Below are 27,114 nucleotides of genomic sequence, written 5' to 3'. Positions count from 1 at the left end.
TTCCGCTTCATCTTTGCTGTCTTTCATTCAATTGCTTGTTTCCTTGATATTTACAGTGATTGACCAACGTGGCTATTCACTAAGTGGCTTACAAGTGCGAGATACAAAATTATTGCACTTTGGACATTCTTTCGTTTCTGGTTTAGATACTCTCATCACCCCCCTCATTTTGCAAGCCTACAACCTTCACAATCATCAAAAATGTCTTCTCCGGAAGATCTCTCAAAAAGCTTGCGAGAGGAAGGCAATAAACTGTACAATTCTCGGGATTTCGTCAACGGTAAATTGTTTCTCCTTCTGGCTAAATATGTAAAAGCGTGAATCTAAATATTCAAACAGCGATCCATAAATATATGCAAGCAGCTCGAGCATCCCAAGATGATCCAGCGCCACTTCGAAATCTCTCTTCCGCTTATTATGAGAGTGGCCAATATAAAATGTGCGTGTTATTTGCCAAGAAAGCTATTCAATTGATGAATAAAGCAGCCACTGGCGATAAGGATAGTGCCTTCACAAAGCACATTCAAGATTTGGAGGAAAGAATCAGGAAAGCCGAGAACAACCTGCCGGAATGTCCTCTTCATATGCAGAAAGAACGCAGGGTGGAAATCTTGGAGCGACTTGCACGATATCATCCCTCAATGTAAGTGGATTGGATTTTCATCTCCATCTCCATTGTTTACAGATTGGTTGAGTGGATGGATTTAATGCGTCACAGGAGATCCGCTGGAGACTACGTGACAGTCGGTCATGACAATGCCAAATCCCTCTTCGACGAATCCCTTGCGCTACAAATTCCTGCCGGCGAGACCATATCATTCTTCAACAGCGGACTAGGCGACGCTAGACACTTCCTAGCATCGCTTATTAGTATCGCACACGAAGAAGCCAAGGGAAAGATACCAAAACGTCGATATCACTTCACATTGAATGATATCAACAAATATGCGCTTGCTAGAGATCTCATCATATTCTCTCTTCTAGATAAGCTCTCCCAGGTCAAAAGAGAACAAACGTTCGATTTGGTGAACATCTTGAACACAATCTACTTCATCTACGCATCATGTTTAATGCCCAAATGGATCAATGAACAGCTGCAAGAAGTTATTGCAGAGCTTTTAAGATGTCTGAGAAATGCCCAACAGCCATTAGAATGGATTTATCTGTCTGAAGCAGATCTCCCATCCTACATCCAAGCGCTCGAAAATTGGGTATCTGGAGGCAAAGTAGCGAACGTATTTACCGCTAAAGAAGTCATGGAATCTACGATAAGCACCATGGATGACTCTATATACAGTAATAAGAGTGCCGAATATTGGGAACACATTGGGCCATACTGCAACAAGGAGAGAGACCTCTATTGTGCAACGGGATTCCTTCTGCCATTCCTGCAAGCAATGCAGAAACATGATCCAAAATTGGCGGATTTGAGCCTCAAAGCATTGCACAATCCTAAAGGAAGAGAATCGCGGCTTTTCATGACCCATATTATGACGGATAACTGGGTATTTAACCCGACACTGCTTGATTGGGATGCGCATATAGATATTCGAAATCCGGAGCCAAGAGTCTTTTTGCGATTTGATCCATTTAATCTGGTCTCGAGACTGTGGGTGGAGCTGAAAGAGGAACTGCCACCCACGGAACAGTATCCACACTTATTCGAACATATTGCGCCTTTTTTTGCGAAAGCAGCAAGCGCAATCAGGTTTTTGGGTAGTAGACTGAAGGTAGAGATAGTAAAGGGTGATTACATTGATGTTGCTGAACGAATCCATTTTGGTCTCCGTTATGATCCCACTCAGAGTCAGGCACTGGACACTGAGGATATTGGGTATCCGCGCCCAAAAGACTTCCCATCGCTTTATCACCGGATATCCTTGAGCAATATACCGTGAGTACACTCCTTCTAACATGATAGATGAATGCAAAAAGTCTAATATTACAATATAGTGATTATGTCGGTGGCCATTTAACAACCTTCCTTCATGCAATGCCGCTCCTCGCCCGCCACTCTACTAGTCGTGCGGGCAGTGTGTGCCTGCGAAATTCCCCCTTTTTCCGCAACATGGATGAATTTCTTTCTGAGTATCAACTTGTAAGCAGCGAGAAGATGCTCGAACAATTGACCGGTGTGCGTATTGCTTTTAAGGGACGTGAGCCTGTGCCACTCGCCAACTACACATATTACTGTTGGAATCAGCCAACTGAGTCTGTACCGCTTTCAAAACAGGTGAAAGCCCGACTTTCTCGTGATGATCTGAAGAGGTGGTTTCATGGAATTTTCCTTAGATTGGCAATTCCTATGACGTCTGATCATCGTCTCATTTCAGACAACAATCATATGATCTATTCGCCGCTCAATCTTACGATTCTTTTTCGTCAACTAGCTCATCTTTATTGTTTAGGATATCCTGCTCATTGGCTTTTAGAAGTCCTAGTCCCACTGCTCGAAGATGCCGGAATGCTCAAGACTAATGTTCGACCACCAAGCAATGTCCCACTTCGACCCGATCAAGTTGATTTAAAGTATCCGTTTAAGAAACTTTGTATCATGCCTTTTGTGCCAGAATTGAAAACTCTTGCGACTCTCTTTGCTCCTCTTCTCCCATTCCGCATTGATCCAAACCTCCTCTATCCCATCGACAAGATCCACGAATACACATTTGATCTCTCGCCATTACCAGAGACGTTTTTCCAGCCAACATGCCTCGTTCTCCTTTTCTGGTCACCAAATGGCAGTCCCAGCGGCCACTTCCCTCTTGAATTGTATCCCAGTCTGCGTCCGTTTTTTGATCCAAGCCGGCAAAATGGCGTCGATGATCACGGATCTGAAGACACAGCGCAGAAAATTGAGAATTGGAGAGCCAAGGATGTTATTGTGTGGTCGACTTTGAACTTCGATATTGAGAAGCAGGAAACAAAGGCATGGATGCCGAAACAGATCATTGAGCAGATGGTGAATAAGGAATGGAAGTGTGCGCTTATGAGAAGAGACCTATGGATGATTGTTGGGGCTACGCTTTTGTCGACCTCGGGACGCGTCAGAGACATGGTGAAGATGGGAAGAAAATGGGACGAAGGCTTCAAATAGGATGACGACACAAAAAAGGATGACGACACAGAAAAGGATGATGATGGTAGCAATGATGATGGTCGCGATGATGAGGATGCTTTGCAAAGAAGTGGCCCCAATACTATGGATCACCGAATGTTCCAAGCAGTAGTAGAGGAGATTTTCAACGACAGTAAGAAGCTGGGAGCCGCAAACAAGAATATTATTGATGGTGGTGGGGCGATGGACAAGAAGAATAAGAGTGAAGACGATGATGGTGGCAAAAATGAAGACGATGTAGACGATGAAAATGATGAGTATTATGATGAGCACTCGTTGGATTAGAGTTTTAACATGGAGAGTTGGATATCAAAGACGGCAGGTTGTATGAAAGCAATGAATATCCTGTCAACAAGTAACCAAAAAAGCAGAAACGTATCTACAAAAATTGAAGACCATACACACACCCAAACATGCAGACGAATTCCACTCCATTTCGAAATCCTCGTTTAATGTTTTTTAAGCCCAACTTACTTGTTTAGAAAACTTCACTGACATCTCGCGCCGGCTATAATTGCCAAACGTTGGTGAAATCACATCTTTCAGACCTTATCTTCGCATCTTGGTGCTCAACTTCGAGTCCATGAAAAACATGCACCCTTCTTTTCATAATTACTGAGCTCAGCAGCACTCGCTTCAAACTCTGCTTGGCATCTGACTGTTGTCCTGCAAAGTTGCAGCCTGTTTCACTCTATCGGTTGCAGCTGAGAGCAGTACATCTCACTACCTCTTCAAAGTCCTTGCTTGGCAGAGGAATTTTGCCCTAGTAAACGGAGCATAGTCTCTACAGGAATCTTCTACACGTGGGCGGCAGTCCATCGGCACTGGTATGCCGAGGAGATACACCCGCCAGGATCCCAATAGAAGACAGAAAACCTAATGAAATTCTCGGAGATGAGATTGCTTTTAGTACTGCGTGTATATCCACTTACAAGCTTCAATGGCAGTCATTCAACTCACCATCCAAGAACCCAATGTTATTTGCTGCACTATAGCATCCACACTCTGTCAAAAACCGCACTCGTAGGTCCAGAAAGCATACAGCTCCGAAGCTAGATGCACATACCACAAAATGGTGGACTGGAAGGGGACTAATCTGCTTTTATAGCGGCGGACTCACATATTGTCTGGCAGCACGCGTACTGTATCATGCTCGCTAACTCAACTCATTTCTTTTTGACTGCCGCAAGACACTCCACATCTCGATGAAGAGATACTCACCATACCTACCTTAGCTCAGCATGTTTATTTTTTTCTTCCAGAGGTCCTATTTTGACCAATTGAGAAGCTCCACGACTTGTAGTATCCACTCCCTCACCCCGGTATCTGGTATCTGCTCTCCATTTTGTTTATCTCTTCCCCTCCTTGAGTTAAATTATTTATCTCATTACCAGCCGCGGCATCAACGCATTAACACAACCCCGCAGCTCCATAAAAGTCGACATTAAATCCGACGCATAAAATCTCTTACACCAGTGTGCTGGAAAGAGATTTTCCTCCGAAGACTACACTTGCATCTCATCCCAATATCGCGATCGCAGTTTGATTTCTCAGCGACATCGCTCACACGCATCATCGCGTGTGACAGCAAACTCTTGTTGCAGATCTGAAAGCCCAAAATATGTCGAAACGGTTACACGCACTGAGGCACTCTCTGTGAACACCGGCGCTTCTCGGACACTTCTTATCAGAACCCGCAATTTGTGCACCCTCTGCCTATTCCCATCTCATCTGTTATGCTACTCTCACAGCCTCACAGACCTTTTCCCTCCCTACCCACTCCAGCCCAACTCAAACTCAAATCCAAAACCATCTCCGCATACATGAATGCCATACAACCTCCAAGAAACAAATGGTCGGGCCTTCCCCGCTCCCCATCACTCTCAAACTCCACCTGACAGCTCACCGGTCTGCATATCACGTGAAACGAAGCCAATTAAATCACATCCTCATCATTTCCCGATCCTTGCATCCAATCGTTTCTGTCTGCTCTTATCTTTAAAGGGGTGAGAAGCATTGAGTGAGCAAATTGATATGTGGAGATGTCGAAGAAATGTTCTCGTGAGTCCGTGCAGGAAACAATTCATTTGTCAATCACGTGCCTTGACCATTCCAAGGATCGCTAATATCGCTACTGTACGAAGGGTACGGAGGGGAAAAGGGTACCCTACCCTACGCACTACTGAGACAATTTGAAGATCAGGGTAAGATCAGGGTATTTGGTAAATTGCAATTTTTGAGCCCTAGATAAAGTATCCAGGTAAGAAGGTTCACACTACTAATGCATAATGATAAGGTAGCAATGTTAATGTATGATGTTTGTTTGATTTATATTTCCTTGATCTTGTTACATCCAGTTCAGTCCAGCCAAATATTTACACAGTAAATAAAACAAGTGAGGCGTTTCCGAAGAAACCGCTCGAAAATACTGAAATGACATATCTACGTGAAGTATATGAAGTACACAACCATCCATCATTGCTTGTTTCCTCTCGTGCACATGTACGATTTACGATATATGCATTGTAACCCCCATCTAACCCAAGCATCAAATTATCTCCACGGCCCTCCCTTGCCATAGGATCTAAAAATATGAAAACACCCATGGAACTATGGATGTCCACCTCCACTTAACAGTCTAAAGACCATTCAAAACGATAAATAAATATCTCACGATATGCATCAGTGACATCACTCCACATTCTTCCCAAAAAAAAATCACTCAAGCCACGCAACTGCGTTTCTTGCTGGAGAATTAATTCGGTTCCTCTCCGAGTCTCCGAGGCCGAACCCAATCATAACGCTCCACGCTCTGTGGGGTATTGGAAGCCCGGATAAAATGCAAGGATAATAAAAGGGTGCAATATGACCGGTTTTTTTATCCTTTCTCTTGGCATGAACGATAGTAGGGACAGGAGGCTGTGTGCATGCGTTTTTGAGGATATATTGTTTTGGAGATTTTTTGAATGGAGGATTTTTCTGCATCATTCGACTGTGGGGGCGGGAGTCGACAGTAATAGCGATGGCGATAGTAAGATGAGGTCGTAAAATGAGGTCGTATTGAGTTTGGCTATGCTCGTCGTTGATACAGTCTTTTGGCGGGGCAGATGTAATGGTGATGCGATGCGACGCGATACAACCACACATCTAAAACGCTCCCGCGTTGTACAGTGTATACTTGCAATCATCTAACACATGTGTACAGTGATTCTTCACCCAAAGGTACTGGTAACGCATGGTATGGTATCGTAAATAGTAGTACTGTATTGTAACAAATCGGTATCGGAAATAGGTATCAATCGTGCCCTCACATCATAACTCCATACTCCAAGTTCCCTAATCCTTTCCCATGGGCTTCTTTCCAAGAAGTATTCCCTGAACTCCAAACCATCCGGAGGCGTCTATCTTTACATCCATCCAAGTCCCAATCCCGTACCTTCGAAGTCGTTGTTGTTAAGTTGTGATTGTCGCACTGTACACGCTCGTTGAAACCCCTTCATCAATTCTCGCTTCACTTGTAACCAACCATCTTGGCACAACGATCACAATAGTACAGGTTGTGACCGAATCGTACCATGCCGTTGGCGCTTGCATCATCTGTGCTGACTCTTCGTAGCTCGTTGCCTTGGTACTGCATTGTGCTGATGGTTTCGACAGTTTTGGCGCATCTCGAGCAGCGCATAACTTCTACTCTTGGTTCCATTGAATATGATGATTGAAAGGATGAAGACGATGATGAGGATGAGGACGAGGAGTCTGATGACGCTCTGGAGAATGTGTAGGATGACATTTTGTATGTGTGTGTCGTATGGAGGGAAGGTATTGATGATGTGGGCGAATTCTCGCAGCGATATAAGATGTTGTATCTGTTGGATCTGGTTGATGGTTCGAAAATGATGGAGTTATCGAGTATATGATAAAATCTCAATAGATCTCAACACAAGATATAATGTGTTCTTGAAGAGGAATACTTGGTATGTACCCTCGCTCACTAAAATAGAAAAGGCGGCAGATCCTTGGCTTGGAATGCGGGCGGATGCAACGGTGGTAATATGTATAAGAGATGTGAGTGCTGCGCAATGTTGTACGTGCCAGGTAGTAGTCGATACAGATCGTTTGGATAGGAATATGGAAAAAGAAAAGGATGCGTTAAACTTTCCCAAGAGGCTTCTCGGACTTTTACATTAATTCTCCAGATTGATAATGGTAACGAGATGATTCTGTTAAATGAAAATGCCAATGCCCATGCCAACACCAATGAGGAGCCCTACTCAGGTGGTCGAAATCAAGGCGGGGGGAACTCGTCTCAAGTTTTTCTTAATTTTTCCAACCGGGATGGAAGGTCTTTCAAGAAAAAGACCGATCGAAATATCAGTTTCCGATCTCGAGTCAACAGGCACTCTCCAGGGTGTGGAACCAGCTACCCTAAAAATGGAATTGTGTGATGTAGATCAAGGAACGGGGGATATGGACAATTGATGTTGAAGCCTTGAAGGGTACGCTTGTTTAGTTTGACATGAAGAAAAAATAAAATGTTCCAGTGCTGGTGGGAAAAGAAAGCAAAAGGAAAAGGAAGAGATTTGAGTCTCCGAGTTTCTGACTTTTTCAACGCGAGAGAGATGGATCTGGTATGGCGGGGGCAGGCCAGCGAAAATACTACGTACGGTACACCAGTGGCACTCCGTAGAAATAAAAATTCAAAATAATTGTTCCAAGTCTTGTTGTGGATTGATTAGCTGATAGGTGGAGCACACGTAAACTTTGCTACGGAGTAGGTATGTCTTGAAACCAATGATACCCAATAATGATACGAATATTGTCCTTGGGTTCCGATAAGGGCAAACAGCTGATATGTGCTGCGTAAATTGCTGTGGTCTGATACACTCTGGAGAGAAATGGTCCATCGTCTTATGGTCATGTATGGTCAGATATGGTCATGCAGGCTGCAGCTCTCACGCGGGAATGACTGGAAATAATGCCATGAAAGGATTCAAGCAAGCTCTTGAAGTAACCTCTTGGAGTAACCTCTAGAGGTATTATTGAGGTACTATTGAGGTATTATTGGCATTATTCTGATTATTCATCGCTATACTTGCTATACTTCGCTTCGGATCTGGCCGGTATGGACTAGGCAGTTGTAGTAATTAACTCGGCATCGTCGGTTCGTCGGTTCCCAACTTCCTCTCTTCCTACATACGTGCGTACCTTCGTACCTTCGTACAGTGTAGTGCATAAGTAAGAACGGCTAGAGTAGGTGTCGACGTGAATGGTTAGAGCACCTGAAGTGCGTATTCGGTTGCTCTGTTGATGAAGGGGCTAGAGAATTGCTTGTACATGCCCTATAAGGTTAAGGAGTAGTTCTTGTGGCGATGTGCTGCGTAAAATCGATTTGTCCCTAGACGATCGAATGAAAATCATCCGTGAGTTGCGGGGAGTGTTGGAGAATATTGAATATCAACAGATCTTCTACTCCTTTGAGTGAACCGTCTTGTCGGAAGGTGTTGGGTTAATACCGTAGGCTCAAATAAAGTCGATCCCTAAACACCATCGTGGCATGTACCGATAACCATCACAAATCCCATGCTCTCCTTTACCCCTACGTAAAATACATGAGAGACTTAATCAGACTTTATTGCATGCTACGATGTAACCTTAAGCTATCCGCATGCTCTGCAGCACGCTCATTTGGTTCTTGCCGAATTTTCAAAGTTGCCGCCAGAAAAAACATTTTACTCGGGGCAAGTCAACTAACTCACGGGTGATTGTGCGTGTCTCCATTCAAGGATATTTACAGGGTTGTGATTTACCTGCTACTGCTCTAAGGTATGAAAGGACATCTCGTACTTTACCCATTAGACTTCCGAGCGCAATCAACCAGCCAACGCTTTTAAAGTTTGACCGCGCCAGATTATTTTGGGAACGAGGTACATTGGGTTGGGTTGTGATAAAAAGCAATACATACTACATACAGATGCCGGTAGGGTTGAGAGAATACCCAGGCAATAATGTCAGTCCCGAAAGGTTGATACCGGCAGATACATCAAAACTACAGGTACCCAATTTTATCTCCTTTACTCTTCCCCGACAACCTCGAGGATTCCACGTTGATGGCCAAGAAAGGAGGATATACTGTACATTAAAATTTGAGATCCCTTTTCCATCTCCTCGGTACTCAAACCTTTCATTATCAAAGTTCTCGTAAGAAGCCAAATTCTCCTGTCAAAACCAAAGCGAAGGAGATGGCCGAAAGACAGGTCCAGCAAAATAGACTCGTCAAGTGACTCAGAAAATCGCTGCCAATCTCTTGGGGTTAATCGTGTTTGCAGAGGAAACCCACAATACATATCCGCTTCGCACCGAAAGATCAACCGCGTCTCTCATGCCCAAGGAGCTATAACTTATAAGGCTTGTCTAATATCTTCGGAGTATGAATCTTCGGAGCTTGTCCGACGACCGTGCGTCGTTATAAGTGGACTGGTAGAAATACCCTTGAAATTGTTTTGTGGTTTTACTGTTAGGGTGATCGAGTATGTGAGGAGGCATCGAGATAGAATTTCGAGATGGAAGACTCTGTCTTCTATGCAATGAACGGATCTACCAAAGCTATCGAAAACACTGGGGTTTCATATGATTGACAGTAGGGATTAATACACATCTACTATATATGGAGTGAAAGATTGAGATCGGGCCTGGAGAACCACAACATGCTGTAGATCCACGATATCAGCCTTGGAAACATGTGTACTTCTTATCGAAACTTAGTTGAACGTTGCGAAGATGTGAAATGGACCGTCAGCGGATAGCCCTTCCGGAAGTATAAGGTTTTGTTGGAACTTCATGTTAGTCTCGAAAAGAAGAAGAAAAGATGTCGAGAAGGGAATGCCGTAGTCCGTGTAGCGTACGTACGAGCTTACTAATGTCACATGCTCCTCTCACCATCTCGCTTTATATCTGTTGAACGCTTGGTGCTTCGTAAGTCCGTAGGTGCCGAGTCGAATAGATTGTCAAACTTGATGCTAAAGTTACGATCATCACCTGCCCTACCCTCCCTCGACTACATCCGACCCCGCAAACTCCGCAATGGCCGCAATGTCCATTGTCCATTGTCCACTCAGAATTGACTTTCTCATGTCAGACTGTACTGGTATGCCTTTGGCACCTGAGAGTCAAAACTCTATTCGATCGGACTCAACATCGACACAGTCGCCGACACTGAGGGTTTGATCCGGAACTCAAAATTTTCTTTGTTTCAAGCCGTGCCAATCTGCACAGGTATAAGGAAATTTACGCGTCCCCAAGACGAGGCAGTGCAACACAGGAGTACGTATTTGGCTCAAGTTTCTGCCTTCGTAGATATGACTGCGCACATGTTCAAGTCTGGTAAGTCAACAAGTTATGCCGCATGTTACTTAGGGGTGCTGTGATGACCAGATTCTGATCATGGCACGCTGTGAGAAGTCTACAAGTTCATTACGGGCACGCGATCTCTCGTGCTCCGTTTGATATTTACTCTTGATTAGAATGGTGGCTGAAGACGGCTATTTTCCGTATCTTCCTCTTGGGTATCTTCCGGATTGCTAAATGTTGACATGCGAAAAGAGCCTTGGTTTGTTTTGCCGAAAAGGCAGTTGAGATCTTGCGTTTGGAAACAATCTCGATTCCCCTATCCCATACAGGGAAGAGTGTTGACTATTCAATGGACTAGTCTTACTTCCATGACCATTGATAAGTTATAGACTACTGCCATGTGTATGCAAATACATAGCTGTGGTCTGAAGTGGCCTGGGCTTCAAACCTGTGGTACATTCAAGTTTTCAAGACTGTTTGAGCTTCTTTATTGATTGGAGCTATAGCTTTCACGATCTCATCCATTATGACGACTTAATTCAATCTCAAATCATTTTTCTTCCTTCTTCAACGGCGCTCGTCATACCTTTCAGAGTTGGTAAACCTCAAAGCTATCTCCGTCTTAATTCCTCTCGACGCCCGACTATTAACTGGTTGCTTTGACTTCCAGTAGTCACTAGGTAGGTATAAATTTTAAAATCTTCCTCGGGAACCCTTTCAAAGCTACCTTGATCTTGAAGTTTCTTCTAGTTAACCTTGACCTTCGATAACTTTCTTTGCATCGCAGCTCGATATTAACTGCTCCACATGTCAACCACTATCTCGGTATATCCTCCGAAGTTTCGAGTATTCTTCATTGGGAATAGTTACATGCTATCAGAAAATTCGGAAGCTCTGCTCCAGCCTCCATCATCATTTTCAGTCAGACGCCGCAATGACTCTGAGACCAAGAGTTCTGGACCATTTATGATGCGATTTTTGCATACATCAAAACATCAAAACATCGATGCCTCGAATGCCAGAACCTCAATCCAATGTCAAAGTAACGCTCGTCGATTTATCCCGTTCTATCCGTTCGAATGCCTTCACACCAAACTCTTTTCACGCTAAATACGCCCTTTCACACTGTTAAGCCGAGAACCCCTTAGGATTCAATCCGGCACGCATTCCCTAGATGTATTGTTCCTGTACGAGATAATTGCTTTTTTTCTGAAGCATTTTCACGCATGAAAAAGGCAATTGACTATCCACATTTTATGCACATTGGTGAACGCCAAAGCCCATCTCTTGAAAACACTTATATCTCGATGCATTATAATACATCAAGCTTTACTCAACACATGAATACAACAAAATGTATATTAGATGTAAAAATTATAAATATATTTATTCGACGTTTAATTCGAAATATCGATTACTTGATTTGATATTGAATATTGAAAAGCATGTATACCTAGTTCCGTGTACCAAATTCCCTGTCCTGCTGGAGCCTGTGGATAATCTAGAAGTCAAGTGACTTGAATCCAGAACCTTCTTTTTCTTTGCAAATTGTGGGGGGACAGGGGATCTTTTCCCCTGTGGATGTTTTGGATCGCAACAAAACAAAAGGAGACACGATATCATTGTCACAGAAACGACGATTCTCCTTTAAAGAGAAATGTTTCCTCGAATCGAAATTGTTCTAGAGGTCTAGATTTTGATTAACTCCTCTCGTTCCGAGAAGAGAGACAATCTACAAACGATCGGGCCGGAAATTAAGGAAAACATCTACGATGTATCTATCTGTTCTCTGGAATTCTCCGATTCCGATGTGGATAAGTCACAGCTACGATATTTAAAGAACCAAAAGTCTAGAAGTTTGTTTATGTAACTCCTTGAGGATGCAGCAGAGGGCCCCGAGTGAGGTTAGGATCGTCGAAATCTAGAACTTGTTCTATCTGCTCGTATCGTTTGACGTATCAGAATTGTGATGATCTACGAACCATGATCGTCACGTAGATTGGAGGTCAGTTGTGAAGACACATACTCAGCAATTGAATTGGATGCTGTATGCTCTTAGTATCAGAGGGGTTCCCGCCCTTTGACTCCCGGTAGTACTAGTTCTTCTCCATCTTGTGCTTGAGTTTCAGGTATACCATGGATTGTAATCATATCATACGCTGACAATGAACCCTTGGCTTCTTGATAGTATTTTGTGTACAGTTCCTACATTTACCTTATCATTAGAAGATTGTAGCATGGCCGTCTCATTCTCACGCGCTCTAAGGACACGACGCGATACAACGGCTTTCAGCAATAGATCACGATTGGAGATATTGTGTCGTGTCCGCAACTGATGATCCTGTCGTAGCCTCGTCGCTCTAGTAGTACGAATTACTTGAGGAGGTGGGGCCATAATGTTGACAGACCGATGCGGACCATCAGTACGAATGGAAGAGATTGGCTTCAGTTTGGAGGTCGCAGGTGGAATGACAGTGCTCTTAGAAGCTTAGGTGGTGGTGTTACTTGTGTAGATGCATCTCGTAGTTTATGTATCTTCACAGGCAAACAGTGCAATCGTGTCTTATTCAGTCGCAGATAAGTGGCGGGATGAGGTGATGATACACGGACGGGTCGAATTCTGACAGGTGGTATGGGCTTCGCTTGTTTTGTAACCTTCTCTCTGACTGTCTTGCGCTTTAGCACATTCTGTGAAAGCTCTTGGTGCTTATTTCAAACCTTGACAGATTTATCCTCTTGGTGTTTCTAATCATGTATTGGTTTCTTGATTACTTGAGTTGCAATCTTTCGGTAAGGTTGCTGCAGTTTTGGCAGTACTCGGGAGAGAAGATGTGACATACTACATATATGTAGATGTTTGCATAGTAGATGTACTATAGCTGGCATTCTTCTATTCGTTGATTTGTTTATTTCCTTGACGAGATTTGGTAGCTTTTCGAGGACATACTTTGGTTAAGTTTCTATAACTTGGGGTTAGTGAGTTGCTAAATGATTGGAACAATGCTTCTTAAGTGCTGTGTCATCTGCAAACTATCTATGAACCTCTGTTTTTCGTACAGGACACCCTCTAATATCGCACTATTATGATACACGTGCTCTACACGGAGTACCCTGAACACTTCTAAACATACCAGATACTTTCTCTCATATCCTCTAAGTATCATAAGTTTCTTGCAATATCCCAGGGACTTCTCAGGACACTTTATGAGATTTTGCCTATTGCTAGGACAGTTCTACTTCTTTGGCTAGTCAGAACACTTTCTCTCCCTCCCCTTCTGTTGAATATGCGGCTAACACTAACTTGTAAGGCTTCTCTTCTTCAAAATGAATGTCTTACTTCCCAGCAGCGACAATCCAGAAAACAGCAGCGGCAGCAGGGAGTTCATCGCCCATTTTCCCCTCCAATAATTCTTAATAAATTCCTTTTGTTGTCCTACAGTTTTTCACAGGTTCTAATGTATATTTTTTGTGTACTCTTATCATTGCTGGTGAGGGTGATCTGGAGGGATGGGTGTGGATTGGTAGTATCCATTTGGGTGATTGAAGAATTGGCATTCGACGTGGAGGCGGAAATGGAGAAGAATGACCAAATTCTAAACTAATGAATAAAAGACAATGTGAATGCAAATGAGAGATCCTAGCAATTAAAATCAAATGTGAACAATCACTATCTTCTGCTCAGAAAGCAACTTCAAATTTGTCACAAAGTGAGCTGATCTGTAATTGGTCAGACAAGCACATAGTACATACAGTCTTGCAGCAATCTATATTCTGAAACCATACATATAATTCTATCCCTCTAACCAGATAGTAGCAGCAGCAACAACAGCAATAACGAATCCCGGACCAGCATGTACGATACCCGTTTTCACGCTTCCATTTTTCGCAATGAACACTCCATCCGTTCCCGCGACGATAATTCCCGCCACCATCAGGATATATGCAATCGATATATAATGTCCACTTCTCGCCAACAATAGTATCGAAGTTCCCGTCGCCAATTGTCGCGTTGCCATCAGGGTTATATAACTTCTTAGGATGGGTGTATCTTTCTCTTTTGGCACGGTGATTCCAAATGTCTTGCTGAAGGCGATGGGATTTAGTAGTGCTTGTATTCCTGTGATTACTGTGGAAACGCCGAAGATGATCGATATTGATTTGAAGAGAAGAAGAAGAGTCGAGGTTGCCATTTTGAGGTTGTCTCTGAAGTGGTTTGAGTGGCTGATTGTTGAATTCAGGTTGAATTAAGAGGGTCGGGATGTGGAGGACCTGGTCTTTTAAGAAGGATGAGGAGTGTTTGATATTGATATTTACTAATGTTTGAACTTTGTTGTCTGGCTAAGTGAGAGCAAAAAGAGCGTTAAAGACGATAACGCTGATTAATCAAACAGAGCAAATTAATTTCAATTGTTAGACAGCTGGAGGTTTTTAGACACTCTCTATCTAGACCACGGATTTAAAGATATGTAATCAAATATCACGAATTTTGCCAGAGCAATTGGCCCCGCTCACTCAGCTTTGCGAATTTAATATTCCTGTTAAGAATCCCACTCATCGATGTTTGTGTAGTTTATTCCTCCGTTTTTATTTCCTTTGGTTCGTGCCAATTCATGTGACATCACCGACGCCCCACTCCCAGTAATGTAAACATAAGAAAAGAACTAACCCATACTACTACTGGTCTATATATCATCAACAACCACTATTTCTCTCTTCCTTCCGTTTTCGAGTCAGTGTTTTTTTTCTATATTCGCGACTCAGGGGCAAACTCGCTCAAGGAGGAAGAAAAGAAAGTAAATACAATGTATAATGTACGAACAGAGAGAAAGAATTAGATAGAGGTGTATTGTAGGTCTATTTGATATATTCGACTGTAGTCTTATCGCTTTGATTTCGTTCTTTTGTATTATAGAGTCTCCCGGCCATAGATGATTTGACGAGCTCTTTTCATTCCTCCTATGGTCGGCAACTGACGACACAGCAAAGCTACTTTCTCACACAAACATATCATGAGTGGCAAGTGTATTCTTCCGAGATATGGTACATCTTTTAAGTTCAATCCCCTATATATATAGATAGCGTACCGTTGTGAATGATGAACAGCTAGGGCTCTGATTCCTCATTTACACAATGCTTCCTCCTCTTCCCCTGGTACAGATTGGTGAAGCATGATATGTTTGCATAGTTAGACTTGGGACTTTTCTTCGAAAAATATGGCACCGAGAATAGAGATGAATGGGTATGAAGATTAAATACATAGCTGTATTGCACGCACATTGAATTTCCTACCCCCGAAGACATCGATCGAGATCAAATAATATTCTAGTCGATATTTGCTCTATACTTGTGAAACTCCTCAATGCTCAGAGATCTTCTAATAAGTATCATCGACGGAGACAGTAAATCAATTTTACCCCCTTTGAAATATTAGACACCAGCACTGGCAACTTCTATAAACGTGGCATCTTTGGTTAGACCCTTTGCCCCTATCTGGAAGCGATACTGTTGTCAAAAATTGTTCTGTTTCAATGAATTACTTATCGGGCTTGTTCATTGGATCTCACATGTATTTGCATCTCAATCTTGAGATGAATAGATTTCTACGCATGGGAGTGTATCTGCACTCGTGTCCAAAAGGATGGCGACAAGGCGGATATTTACCCGAAGCAGTGGATAGCAAGTACCATTGCAATGATGATAGACAGAGCTGCCAAAGATAGGGGTGACTTCGTCGAAGCAGCGAAGATGAAGGCATTATTGGGCAGATGCGAAAGAGGGTATTGCCAGCGACAGCCGGTGCACCTGTGTCCTGTGTTGTGTCAATCGCCGCTTCAAACAAAAGTATGCGGGATGAGTCCGATTACAATCTCAATGATTGTAACTATCATTGTCGAACCATTAGTGTTATCATCAAAAATTTCTACCAACTTATCTGTATAAGCTTTGTGAAAGTGTTGAACGAGGAAGCCAGTAAGAAAGTTGGCCTTGAGTATAACTACACAAGTCTACATTGAAGGAGATGTAAATTTCAAAAATCGTGGGTTTGAAGGACAGCAAATCAATGTGCAGTGGCACGCGTATTCTTCCCAACTGATGCTTGATGCCCTCTAGGTTGCGGATTAATGCTGTCAAAGCATGTAATGGCAGGTTTAATGAGGGCGAGAAAAATGAGTTGAGGGGGAATTAGAAATGATTGATGAGATGGTGATCATTCTAGCACTTCCTAGCATCATCTAAAGAGAGTACATGATAGTGAGATGATCATCGATCATACAATCTGTGTAGGTGAAGAAAGAAGAGCCTTATTCTGCCAGATCATATCTTGAGTTGCAATGTGTGGAATGTGCTCAGAATCGAGGATGATATTACCAGAAACTTCAAGATGGATACATTGGATAGCAGAAGACGCCAAAAGTCGTTGGTGAATGAGACTTGGTACAACAACTTGTCGAGTATTGAAATTATTACAACTCAACTGAGTTAACGAATAGCTAGCCGAGTGAGGAAGCACAAAGGTAAAATTTGGGAAGTTTAGGTTTGGGGAGACAGAGAGATATGGTTTAGAATGCTCAGAACTTTGTATTCCGGAACCCTGCATTACGACTATAATAGCCATATAATGTCACCGAAGAAAAAACACGAAGATAATTGATCAAGTATTCGCTGTTTATCGGAAGTCCAGATCCAGGAGACAACGAGGTCGGGAAAAAAGTTAGATTGGCCGGCAAAAAACTTGCTACTCGGAATTATCAACAGCACAAGGCTCTGCTTAGAAGCTTGCAAGTCTGTAACTACTTCAGGGGACTATGTATCTCCAACTCACTAGTTTTGCATTCAGAGGGGAAGTCTAAGATAGTCATTACTACATGCGTCATGAAGTGAGCGCCTGCTCAGAGCAGGAATGTTTCTGGATATGAATGTAAGTGGACGTTCATGATTGTAGACAGCAGTCAAGCCAATCGCAATGACCAGACTCAATCTACAATTTGAGATAGGGGGGAATATTGTTAGCCGATATGTCAGAAGATAGGCACTAGAGCGATGCATCAGAGAGGGGAACTCTAAGAAGCGAGAAAAATGTTCAGGATGCTCTGGATCTCAACTGCTTTTCGGATGGCAGGGTTTCCATTTCCAGAAATTGTGAATTTTAGAGTCTCGTTTGATGTTAAATTTAGATAGCTTAATGGCTCGAACATGCAACTTTTGCGAATTACGAGAAACAGAGAATGCCCGTCAATCCACTCAAATCACATCGAATCATTGCCTCGTTCACAACAAAAGAACCGTACAGAATTATTGTTTTGCAAAAACATATCACAGTATCTACAAGGAGATCATTTGGTGACAATATCTTCAATGCTCACTCTCCTCATTTTACAACTGTGATACAGGATATTTGGAACGTAAGTTCGTAGATATCAGACGAGAACCCCTAGAATGCTTAGATCTTCAACGAAACCAAAGTTACCACTACCTAAATAGGTACTTAATAGTCGTTAGACATGCGTATATGCCCTATTAAATCCAAATTTGAACAGATTAAAGTCTATACATTTAGACATTAGTGCCTAGTGAAAGAAATGCAGTGATACTTGGTATATTCATTATTCAGAGATCATGAGTGAACGAAAATGTTTCAATTTTTCTAGAGAATCTCATCTCATCTCAATAAGGGCAGATGAGAGAGAATAGCTTATTGTTCAATCTTGTTTATGTCTTTGACAAAGTCAGGATGAAGATATCCATCAGCAACCTATCACATGACACAACAGTTAGCTTCCCACAATAAACCAGGTAAGTTAATAATCAGACTTTCCATCAACAAGCATCCATTGGTAGATAGCCGAATTGCCTCCAGGAACAATGGTCGGCCCGAGCCCACATGAACTAGAATTCTAGTTACACTTAGTACAAAAGTCTATAGGTTATTGGGAAGATATCAAAGAACCACGACCCTCTCTCTCACAGACGCACCACCACCATCTCCAGAGCCAGAGTCTAAGAAAAAATGGCGTCGATTCTTACAATCACTGCGGGGGTTGCTGCAGCGGCGTTTCTAGTAAGTTCTCATTCCCATGTCTAGCGCAATGAATTTCAATTCTAATTGTTCCCAGGGCCGCGCAGGTCTCGTAGCGTTCAGAAAATCACGAGGAGAAGCCGTCGGCGCACTTGGAAAAGCTTTTTATAAAGGTGGATTCGAGCCTAAGATGAATCGCAGAGAAGCTGCACTCATTTTACAACTCAGGTGCGTTTAATCTACCCCTCTCCATTCCCAATCCACCGCATAAACTAATTCTATTTTCTCCCCGCAGCGAACGACAACTTACCAAAGAGCGCATACGAAAGAATCACCGCACCCTCATGATGTTGAACCATCCGGATCGAGGCGGTTCACCATATCTAGCCACCAAAGTGAACGAAGCAAAGGAGTTTTTGGAGAAGAACGGGTGATCTTTCTTACTTCCGCATACAATTTTCTTGGGGGGTTTTGGATGGATTTTCCCTGGATCAAGTTGGCGATTCGCTTTTCTCGACTTCCGCACACTTCAATTATTCGCGCACACACGATTTCAGCCCTGCTAGATTGACTATTCCTGTGGCTTTTCGCACATTCTCTTGCGATTTGGCATGATCCGGTTCTGTTCCTATCGAATGTCTCCGCTCCTGCGATTACTGCTACGACATCAGCTTGCGATACACAATAACTCATATCCAATTTCAACTCCTCTACTTTGCACATCTCTTCTCGAACCAACAAAGCGAGCGACGACCGCAATCTGATGAACTCCAACCTCGACTTTCTTTCCCTGTACATCAATTTCTCTCAACCCTTCGATTTCACACATTCCCGAATCCTCCTTCAAAACTCTCCATAAATGGTATTATAGCGAATGGCTTTTACATTTCATGTTGGCAGCGTGGTGGCGAGGCTGTTTTGTTCATGAATTCTATGATTCATGATGAATTGACGGATAGATGCATGCATGGGTTGGGCGGCGTTTCAATGTATATTATCAATGGATTGATATCACAATCTGAAATCTCCTCTCCTAAGTTACATGAGAATATAAGGATAAGTTCATTTTCTTGCTGAAGTAGGGAGATGGAATTTTATACGCTCAGATAATTGGCTTGTTATCTATTTTGGTCATGATGAATGTGAAAGCAAATGTAGAACGTTCTTATTGATATACCTAGGTATGTAATGCAACTAATCCTTGCTACGCTATGTAGTCCTCGCACCGCTGTATTCTTCGATATATCTACTGTTTGATGTAAAGAAGCCATGCATAGCTCATCGAGAAAAAAGAGAAAACGAAAATGAAGAATCCCAACGCAATTTCAATGCAAAGTTCTTCGCTGTACCTTCGCCCATAACTAAGGAGATCTGATCCAGTGCTCAAAGAAAAATAAAACGAGATATGCATCTCCGCGCATTCGTAAGCCTCCTCACGAGTGATTTGATCGACCGAAGAACAGAAGACGAGATATATATCTTGGACTCTGCTCCAACCTTATAATCCCACATTCCAAGCTAGGTGGGAGAAAAAAAATCACATCTACCACTTAACCCTACGTGCTCTCTGCTGAGGCCACGGACCTTCGTCAGTACCCTTTGCATCTTCTTTCTGCTGTTCCAGGAGTTGGAGCGATGCATTTGCCGAGAGATCCATGGGTATTTTACCTTGTTCTTGGAGTTCGGCGAGAGTAGCATCTTGCATTTTCTGTTCGAGACCTGTCATTTCGGGGTCGAGAGGTGTAGATGTGGAAGGCTGATCGGTGAAAATGGGAGTAGAGGTTGATGTTTGGGCAATTGGAGCTGGTGCAGCAGAAGCCGTTGTGTTCCGAGTTGTCCATTCTCGACCCCAGTCACCACCTGTACGGAGTTGAGATGTTGCTTGATCCTCGAGATTGCCCTTTCTATCGGCATTCGAACCACTACTGGTGCTAGCTGATGACTTGAAATTGGGACCTAGACTTTTGTATCCAAATTGCTCTGCAGGTACAAGTGCTGGCTCAGGTGCAGAAGCAGAAGCAGAAGCAGAAGCAGAGTCCGTCTTAGATTTTCCCTTCCTTGTTGGAGTAGCCGGAGGGGTTCCCCATCCTCCCTGAGAACCTTGGGTTTGGCCTTGAGCAACACCGACCCAAGAGGTAGCAGCAGTAGTACCTGAATTGAAACCATTGGGCCACAATTCATTCACATCTGTTACCTTTGGTCTTCTACTCGCAGCCTTATTAGCAGCATCAGCTGCTTTCTTGGCGTTTGCTTGCTCGGATGTAATACGTTCACCACCGTCGCTACCATCAGAAGACCAACCTTCTTCGCGCTCGTAAGCTAATTCTACTGCTTCTTTCACGGCTCTGATTGATAAATTAGCATATTTGGCGAAACTCAGGGCATAAGAGCGGGAGGAAAGATGGTTAAGATGACAGGCAGACATACTCAGAGATTCTATCCTTCTTCAACTTGTCTTTCTCCTTTCTCTCAATCTTCCTATCCACCAAATGTTTACAAGCGATTCCCAACATAGCTTGCAAAGTATACACAGCATCATTACCCGCATTATGTAAATTCCAGGCCGCAATACCAATCTCCGCAAGTATAGCAGATAAACTTCTTGGGTTAACTTCCCGCTTTAAAGCTCGCCACATGAGAGTGGTATCGCAACCTTCATGTAGTTTAAGATTATTAATTTCATAGCCGATTTGTCGAAGGAAGCGAATATCCGCATCAACGTCGTGACCAACAAGGATGATGTTACGTTTCTGATCGGCAAGATCGGGAGATGGAGAAGGGTCGGAGAAGGGATATTTGAAACAGCTACCAACTACGCGGGGTGCATCATCTCTACAGATAATCTCGCTCGTGCTGTTGGGAAATAAGTGTCAGTAGTAATTCAAGTGCAAGCGGCAAAGGAGGAAAGCAAGGTGTCCTGTAGTCCGTAGTGGTAGACTGGATCTAAGATTCAAATTGCATCCAACCGTGCAAAATGGTTTGAATGACTCATTTCATTTTGATGATGGTGGATAAGTCATTGTTATCAAACTTCGACGTAGACCATCGAAGTCCGTGAGGAAAAGCGCAATATCATATGAACTAGAAGGTCACGGGAATTTTGAACGGAAGAAAGAACATACCCAAATTCAAAACTACCAGCACATCCCTGAACATGTTTTGTGTTATTGAGATGCATGTTCTCCTTGATACGGAAATGTCTTGCATGAATAGCTTTTCTCCAGTTCTCGCCGAGTTCACCCGGTTCCATATTAGCAATGTCTAGAACGTCTAGAGTAGCAATACCAATTTCTGTAATGATGTTGTTGTTCATTTCATAAGCTTCAACATCTATGCAGACAAAAACGACTGCATCTTCCATCATAAACTTTGTAGGTTTCTCCGGATCATAGAAGGTGTCGTTATCTGCGGAGTTAGTTGGTGTGCCATTATCTGATCGTTTGCGCAACCCTAGATAACGCTGAACACGCTTGGTAGAATTCTTCCAAGCCTTTTGTTTGGCAACTCGCTCGACTCGTTGCTTCTCCTTGTTAGCAGCTTTTTTGTTCTTTGCGGTTAGATTCAGAGCTTCAATCTTGGCTCTAAAGGCTGCAAGTGATGTATCTACAAGTGGCTTTGTGATAGGGGGTTCGCCATCAAGTTTGTAGTATCGAGGTGGGACGTTTTCTCTCAACTCATCCGCCATGTTTTTGTTGAGTACTCGCCCAAGATATCTGGGATAAGGAGTACCGTCGTTGCTAAAGACTGCGTCAAATGCGCCTGCTGATCCAGAAGGAATAGTAAGATTTGTACCAAGTGATCTGTTGATAACAGCCAGAAAATACTCGACTTGCTTAGTAGGGACAAGGATTATCGGGCTCTGATTCGGATCTTCTCTCAATCTATATAGGTAGAAGCTGTCTAGTGTTAGAAAAACGAGAGGGAAAGCTTCTCAAGGGCAAAGAAGTCAGAGTCGAGAAATAGATAAGACTTACAAATCCCAAGTTTGCAAATAGCATTTACCTCCGTAGAAGAACTGCTCCGTGACCTGCAGATTTGTTAATATAGAAGAGGATTTGTAAGATGGGAGAAGCGGGTGGGTGGAAGAAGTCCATCTATGTATGTAGTGAATGATCTACTCAAGTAGGACGATCGACGATCGACCCCGCAGTAGATATGAAGAGATAGATACAGGTGGAGGGATAGTGCTTGAGTGCCTTACCCTTGGTCTATTTGCATGGCCAACATATCTGTATGCATACTGCGATACGGTCTTCCAGGGACAAAAGCTCTCTCCCTCTTGAGCAAGCTGACCATAGTCTAGTTTCTTGTACTCCTGGAAGTCATTAGGACCCAGTTCAGGATCTACACCTCAAAATTAGTATGTTTTACACGGAGTAAAACATTTTGACATACAAAGCAGTGGCGCCGATGACCCATAGTGATGTTGGTTCATACCCGCTCGCATTCCGGCCGTGATGTTTTCCCCGTCGTCAAATTGAAGATCCTCATTTTGGTGCTGCTCAGGAACATTGCTACGTTGCTTCGATTTCCCAGCGTTTGATTGGGGCGGAGAATCTTCTTCATCGGAGGTACCCTCGTAAATATTGTGAGATTTAATTGTGAATCCCTCCGGAAGCACGAAGGCTTCTTCGCTCTCCGTTTGCGTTTCCTCCATATCAGGATTGTCGTAAACTTCTTGTTGGCCGGTCAAGGCTCTGAAGCGATCAACCCGATCGTTCATATTGGGTTGAAATTTGAAATTTTGGATTGTTGTTATGATGCCGTTGTAGAAGGTTCAGGGAAGGCGCAAGGAGTTGGGCACGAAGCAGGAACCAAATTTAACCGGCTTTCTTACTCTCTTGAGCATCCACTTGTCTGTAAACGAGTCTCCACCTTTAATATTCACTCTGATTACCTTCTTCAATTCTAGGTACTTCCTTTACACTTGATAGATCTTTGGCAGAAATATGGTGTAAAACACTGTTATGAAAGTGACAATGGCAGTCTGATTGCAATTTTTGTCACCTGACTTTGACAAAAGCAAACTTGTGAGAAACTGCCTCAGGATATATTTTGCCAGTTGTCGTAAAACTGTCACTTGTAGAAAATCCAGGAAGTTTTTCTGCCCCAATATAGATAGATAAGCAGAGTGTTTCCTAAAACTGAGCAATAATTTATTTCATCCCATTCATGAATGAAGTGTGTATGCCATCTGATGTGAAAATGTTCATCTTTAGGGTGCATTTCATGAAGCGAGATTATAGCGTCTTTCATCGGAGAAACCCCTATAATAAATGAATATCTAGAATGGTTAAATCTATTAGTAACCGCTATCAGTTAACCCAATGTTGCTCTATCTCCCGCACATATTTTCTTTAAATCATGGTGCATAGATCCTCCTCCTGCCATGAACCTCGAGTTACGTGTATATATAATCTTCCTCTAGTCATGGTCCCAAAGTATTGGCAAGGATTGAATCTCCTGAATCATCATATTATTACATACGATGATATCGTCTAGCTAAAACTAGCCATCTTCCAGCCAGTTGATTTACTTTTTGTTGTCTTCTCCAAGAGATGAACAAATATGGCATCATCTACCACCATCTTACTTCCCCTTGAAAGATTAAAATAATATCACAAAAAGTAAGCAATGCACATAGGCATATAACAACTCCTTGGCACCTGTTCGTAAAGCTCGCTCCCAGCTCCCATATCATGTTAAATAACCCAATCCCAGCCATTGCATGCCGAGCAATACCATGCCAACTAAGCCATCATGCCAGATGAGATAGATATCACCCGCTGTGCCGAAACGCCACTAATGCAAAAAATCGAACACCATCCCACCATTGTCTTCGCTGAATTTTTCCCACCGAACCACCGTGCCCCCCATCCGTACCCCGATTTTCCATCAAATATCGTAAATGTAGCAAACGGTCATCAGAGATTATCTAATGATACCCCAATCCGCAAGTCTCCCTCCACCCGCATCGCAGTCATCTTTTTGCCCTGGCTTTCTACCGAACACATTCCAGAACCTCAAAGTCTCATCGCCTGCACCTGTTACCACAACTCTACCATCAGGACTCATTGCCAGGTACAATACTCTGTATGTATGACCTGTAAGACTAACGACCTGTTGCATGCTTGGATATTTCCACACTACAATTTGGTTTTGTGAATAACCATGGGTAGATACGATCTCATTCGAGTTCTTTGACCATGCAAGATTGCATACTTGAGAGCCAGTATCAACTTCATTGAGTTTGATACCACGCTTAGTATCATAGAATATAATACGGCGATCTGCGGTACCACCTCCAGATGCAAGAAGACCACTCTGATGAGGAGACCAAGCAATAGCTTTGACAGCAGCCGTATGATCACTGAATTTGTAAGTTGGAGTATCAGATAGCTTGTCCCAAACCATAAGTTTGTTATCGTTGCCACCTGATGCGAGTTGTTGATCATCGCAATTCCAACGAAGACCGCAAACTTCTTGCTTATGTCCCACCAGTTTCCTCAACCATTGATCTGGGGCTCGTACATCTCTGTGGTAAATGAGACGATCTCTGGAACCAGAAGTGAGGATGTGATCGTTCCAAGCAAGGGAACCCACTCGAGCTGTATGACCCGTCATTGTTCTTAAACGTCGTACACGTTCTGCATCCCAAATCTGGACAAATCCTTTCCCGGTACCAATGGCAATATGAGAGCCACGTTGAATCCACGAGACACTTGTGACAGTATCATCGTTTAGCTCGCAAAGCTTGTTGACTCTTCCAGTCTGTGAGTTCCACATATATACACAAGATCCAAGTCCTACTCCAAGAACATTGCTGCTGCCCCAATCCACAAGGTTGAGGTAGAAATCATCGGCTAAATCAGGAGCATCTAACACCTTGTATGGCACTTTGCTCACAACTCGAGGTTGCTTGCGTGGACTCATTAGCATCTGTTGGCTATTGAATCGTACAGGAGAGACACTGTAGAGCTCCGATCTAACATCCAGATTGATTCCATGTCTACTCTGAGGTGTCCGCGATGGAGTGGGATGACCAGCGATATTAGTATGATGCCGCGGTGACATATACGTAAAGAGGTTCTTGTGTGGAGTAGAAGGAGTAAGTGATGCAGGTAGTGATGAGACTGCAGGTGAAATGTGAGGTGGAGTGTGGGATCTAGTAGGATCATTGATAGTAGTTGTATGTGATTCAGGTGATAAACTGGTAGGTGTGGGTTGTGGGATTGTGGTATCAAAGAGCTCGGACCTAAGCAAGGTAGAGAATGTCCTATTGGCTTCCTCGGCTGGTTCAAGATTAGCTAACGGCTGGTTTGGGATATTCACTGTTGACCTACTCCTTTGAAAGTGTAGTTCACCATGTGGGGTACGCTTCTTTTGTTTAGAAGGTGTCGCTGGAGACCCCTCATCATGCAGTAAACTGAAGCTGGCTTGTAAATCTTGCCCTTCCCGATTTGGAATAAATCTACACATGAGATGTCAGTACGCTGTCTGATAAAGCAATTTCCGGTCTTGCAACATGCGCATATTTAGTTTTGACCTTGGAGAGTTCTCATTCTTCGGAGGAGCAACTTTTGAAGGTCAAACCAACAAAGATCAAAACCTGTCTAGAACAATCATTTTGGACTTTTCATGTTTCCAAATTTTCGCAAACACAAAGCCGCAAGAAAAAAGCCATATCTCTTACCTGTCGCCATATACTCGTTGTCGCTTTCTGCTTGGGCTTCCTCCAGGTGTGATATCACGATGCCTACCGCCGGAATCCTCGAACTCTCTCATGAGGGCTTTGCTCAGCGCATTCGAATCGACCGCATCAATATTGGAGCGATATGTTCTGCTTGTATTTCTTGACGAGTTTACGTTCTCTCCCTGTGGTTTCCGTTCCGTCATTCTCTTGCTTGTTGTGGTAGGAGGGGTCGACGAGCGGGGTGGTGTGGATATTGGCGGGGTATTTAAAGAATGTTGAGTCTTTTTGAGATTCGCATGAGATTTGGAGGAGCTATAACCTGGGTCGCCGTTAATCCCCATGGTGATTATTGCCTTGGAAGAAAAAGCAAGCAGTTATTGGTTGAAGGAGCTGCTGGGAAGTCTTCCAAATAATGTAACTAGAGACTATTGCCCATAAAAAGCTGCTGCAATTTTCGAGATCAATCTAAGTCCAGGGTTGAATGGTATTGTCGTTATGCGCAATGCGATCGTCGCGTCGTTGTGGTAATAAATTTCGTATCAATGTTTTGGTCTCCGGTGGTTCGTTTCCCTGCCACCCATCTATTGTTGTACTAGGAAAGGTCCGCAATCAATTGTAGGCTCGCTTTGCCGCCGTCCACACGTGCTTGGCTAATCGCAAAGTCACCGATTTCGCTCTTGAAAAAAATCCTCTTCAATAATTGTATGCTGTTGACTGATCTCTACAGATGTAGATCGTCGAGGGTTGTGGTTGTTGATAGATGGGGAGTTGATAATATTTTGGAGTCGAGGCGGGAGATGTAACGCTATTCCCTTATCGGCGACACCCTACGCGAATGTTCCGGCTTCCGTAATGACTGAATGCTCTGAATGCTGCTTTTGGTAGCTGTTTGCAGACCACCTGCTGTTGGGATTAATGCGAACGATTGAAGTGAATGACCCT

The 27,114-nt window shown here is 43.2% G+C and overlaps 8 protein-coding genes across 8 annotated transcripts; 3 read left to right on the top strand and 5 right to left on the bottom strand.

The window, feature by feature from the left end:
• Positions 1-201: 201 nt before the first annotated feature.
• EAF02_006837 (uncharacterized protein) lies at positions 202-3,400 on the top strand (the record flags this gene model as incomplete). Its single annotated transcript, XM_038902885.1, has 5 exons — positions 202-280; positions 340-643; positions 686-1,894; positions 1,954-3,055; positions 3,095-3,400. 5 exons carry the CDS (start codon positions 202-204, stop codon positions 3,398-3,400), a joined length of 3,000 nt encoding a protein of 999 aa, XP_038757206.1.
• Positions 3,401-5,833: 2,433 nt separating this feature from the next.
• On the bottom strand, positions 5,834-6,262 carry EAF02_006836 (uncharacterized protein; the record flags this gene model as incomplete). Its single annotated transcript, XM_038902884.1, has 1 exon — positions 5,834-6,262. The coding sequence occupies one exon, from the start codon at positions 6,260-6,262 to the stop codon at positions 5,834-5,836; it is 429 nt and encodes a 142-aa protein (XP_038757205.1).
• A 364-nt stretch (positions 6,263-6,626) lies between these two features.
• EAF02_006835 (uncharacterized protein) lies at positions 6,627-6,905 on the bottom strand (the record flags this gene model as incomplete). The annotated part of the gene is made up of 1 exon (XM_038902883.1): positions 6,627-6,905. The coding sequence occupies one exon, from the start codon at positions 6,903-6,905 to the stop codon at positions 6,627-6,629; it is 279 nt and encodes a 92-aa protein (XP_038757204.1).
• Positions 6,906-9,852: 2,947 nt separating this feature from the next.
• On the top strand, positions 9,853-10,339 carry EAF02_006834 (uncharacterized protein; the record flags this gene model as incomplete). Its single annotated transcript, XM_038902882.1, is given in 3 exon segments — positions 9,853-9,906; positions 9,919-10,013; positions 10,138-10,339. 3 exon segments carry the CDS (start codon positions 9,853-9,855, stop codon positions 10,337-10,339), a joined length of 351 nt encoding a protein of 116 aa, XP_038757203.1.
• Positions 10,340-14,253: 3,914 nt separating this feature from the next.
• Positions 14,254-14,652, bottom strand: EAF02_006833 (uncharacterized protein; the record flags this gene model as incomplete). Its single annotated transcript, XM_038902881.1, has 1 exon — positions 14,254-14,652. The coding sequence occupies one exon, from the start codon at positions 14,650-14,652 to the stop codon at positions 14,254-14,256; it is 399 nt and encodes a 132-aa protein (XP_038757202.1).
• Positions 14,653-18,470: 3,818 nt separating this feature from the next.
• On the top strand, positions 18,471-18,913 carry EAF02_006832 (uncharacterized protein; the record flags this gene model as incomplete). Its single annotated transcript, XM_038902880.1, has 3 exons — positions 18,471-18,521; positions 18,577-18,707; positions 18,775-18,913. 3 exons carry the CDS (start codon positions 18,471-18,473, stop codon positions 18,911-18,913), a joined length of 321 nt encoding a protein of 106 aa, XP_038757201.1.
• A 1,109-nt stretch (positions 18,914-20,022) lies between these two features.
• Positions 20,023-23,202, bottom strand: EAF02_006831 (uncharacterized protein; the record flags this gene model as incomplete). Its single annotated transcript, XM_038902879.1, has 6 exons — positions 20,023-20,824; positions 20,907-21,332; positions 21,602-22,375; positions 22,454-22,506; positions 22,681-22,823; positions 22,875-23,202. The coding sequence occupies 6 exons, from the start codon at positions 23,200-23,202 to the stop codon at positions 20,023-20,025; spliced, it is 2,526 nt and encodes an 841-aa protein (XP_038757200.1).
• A 1,208-nt stretch (positions 23,203-24,410) lies between these two features.
• EAF02_006830 (uncharacterized protein) lies at positions 24,411-26,513 on the bottom strand (the record flags this gene model as incomplete). Its single annotated transcript, XM_038902878.1, has 3 exons — positions 24,411-25,771; positions 25,823-25,950; positions 26,173-26,513. The coding sequence occupies 3 exons, from the start codon at positions 26,511-26,513 to the stop codon at positions 24,411-24,413; spliced, it is 1,830 nt and encodes a 609-aa protein (XP_038757199.1).
• Positions 26,514-27,114: the final 601 nt, after the last annotated feature.

Source organism: Botrytis sinoallii (genome assembly GCF_014898435.1).
Source record: "Botrytis sinoallii strain Bc 23 chromosome Unknown BSIN_011, whole genome shotgun sequence".
Taxonomy (NCBI): domain Eukaryota; kingdom Fungi; phylum Ascomycota; class Leotiomycetes; order Helotiales; family Sclerotiniaceae; genus Botrytis; species Botrytis sinoallii.
The sequence above is the reverse complement of the archived record's forward strand: the minus strand, read 5'-3'. Positions and strand labels throughout refer to the sequence as shown.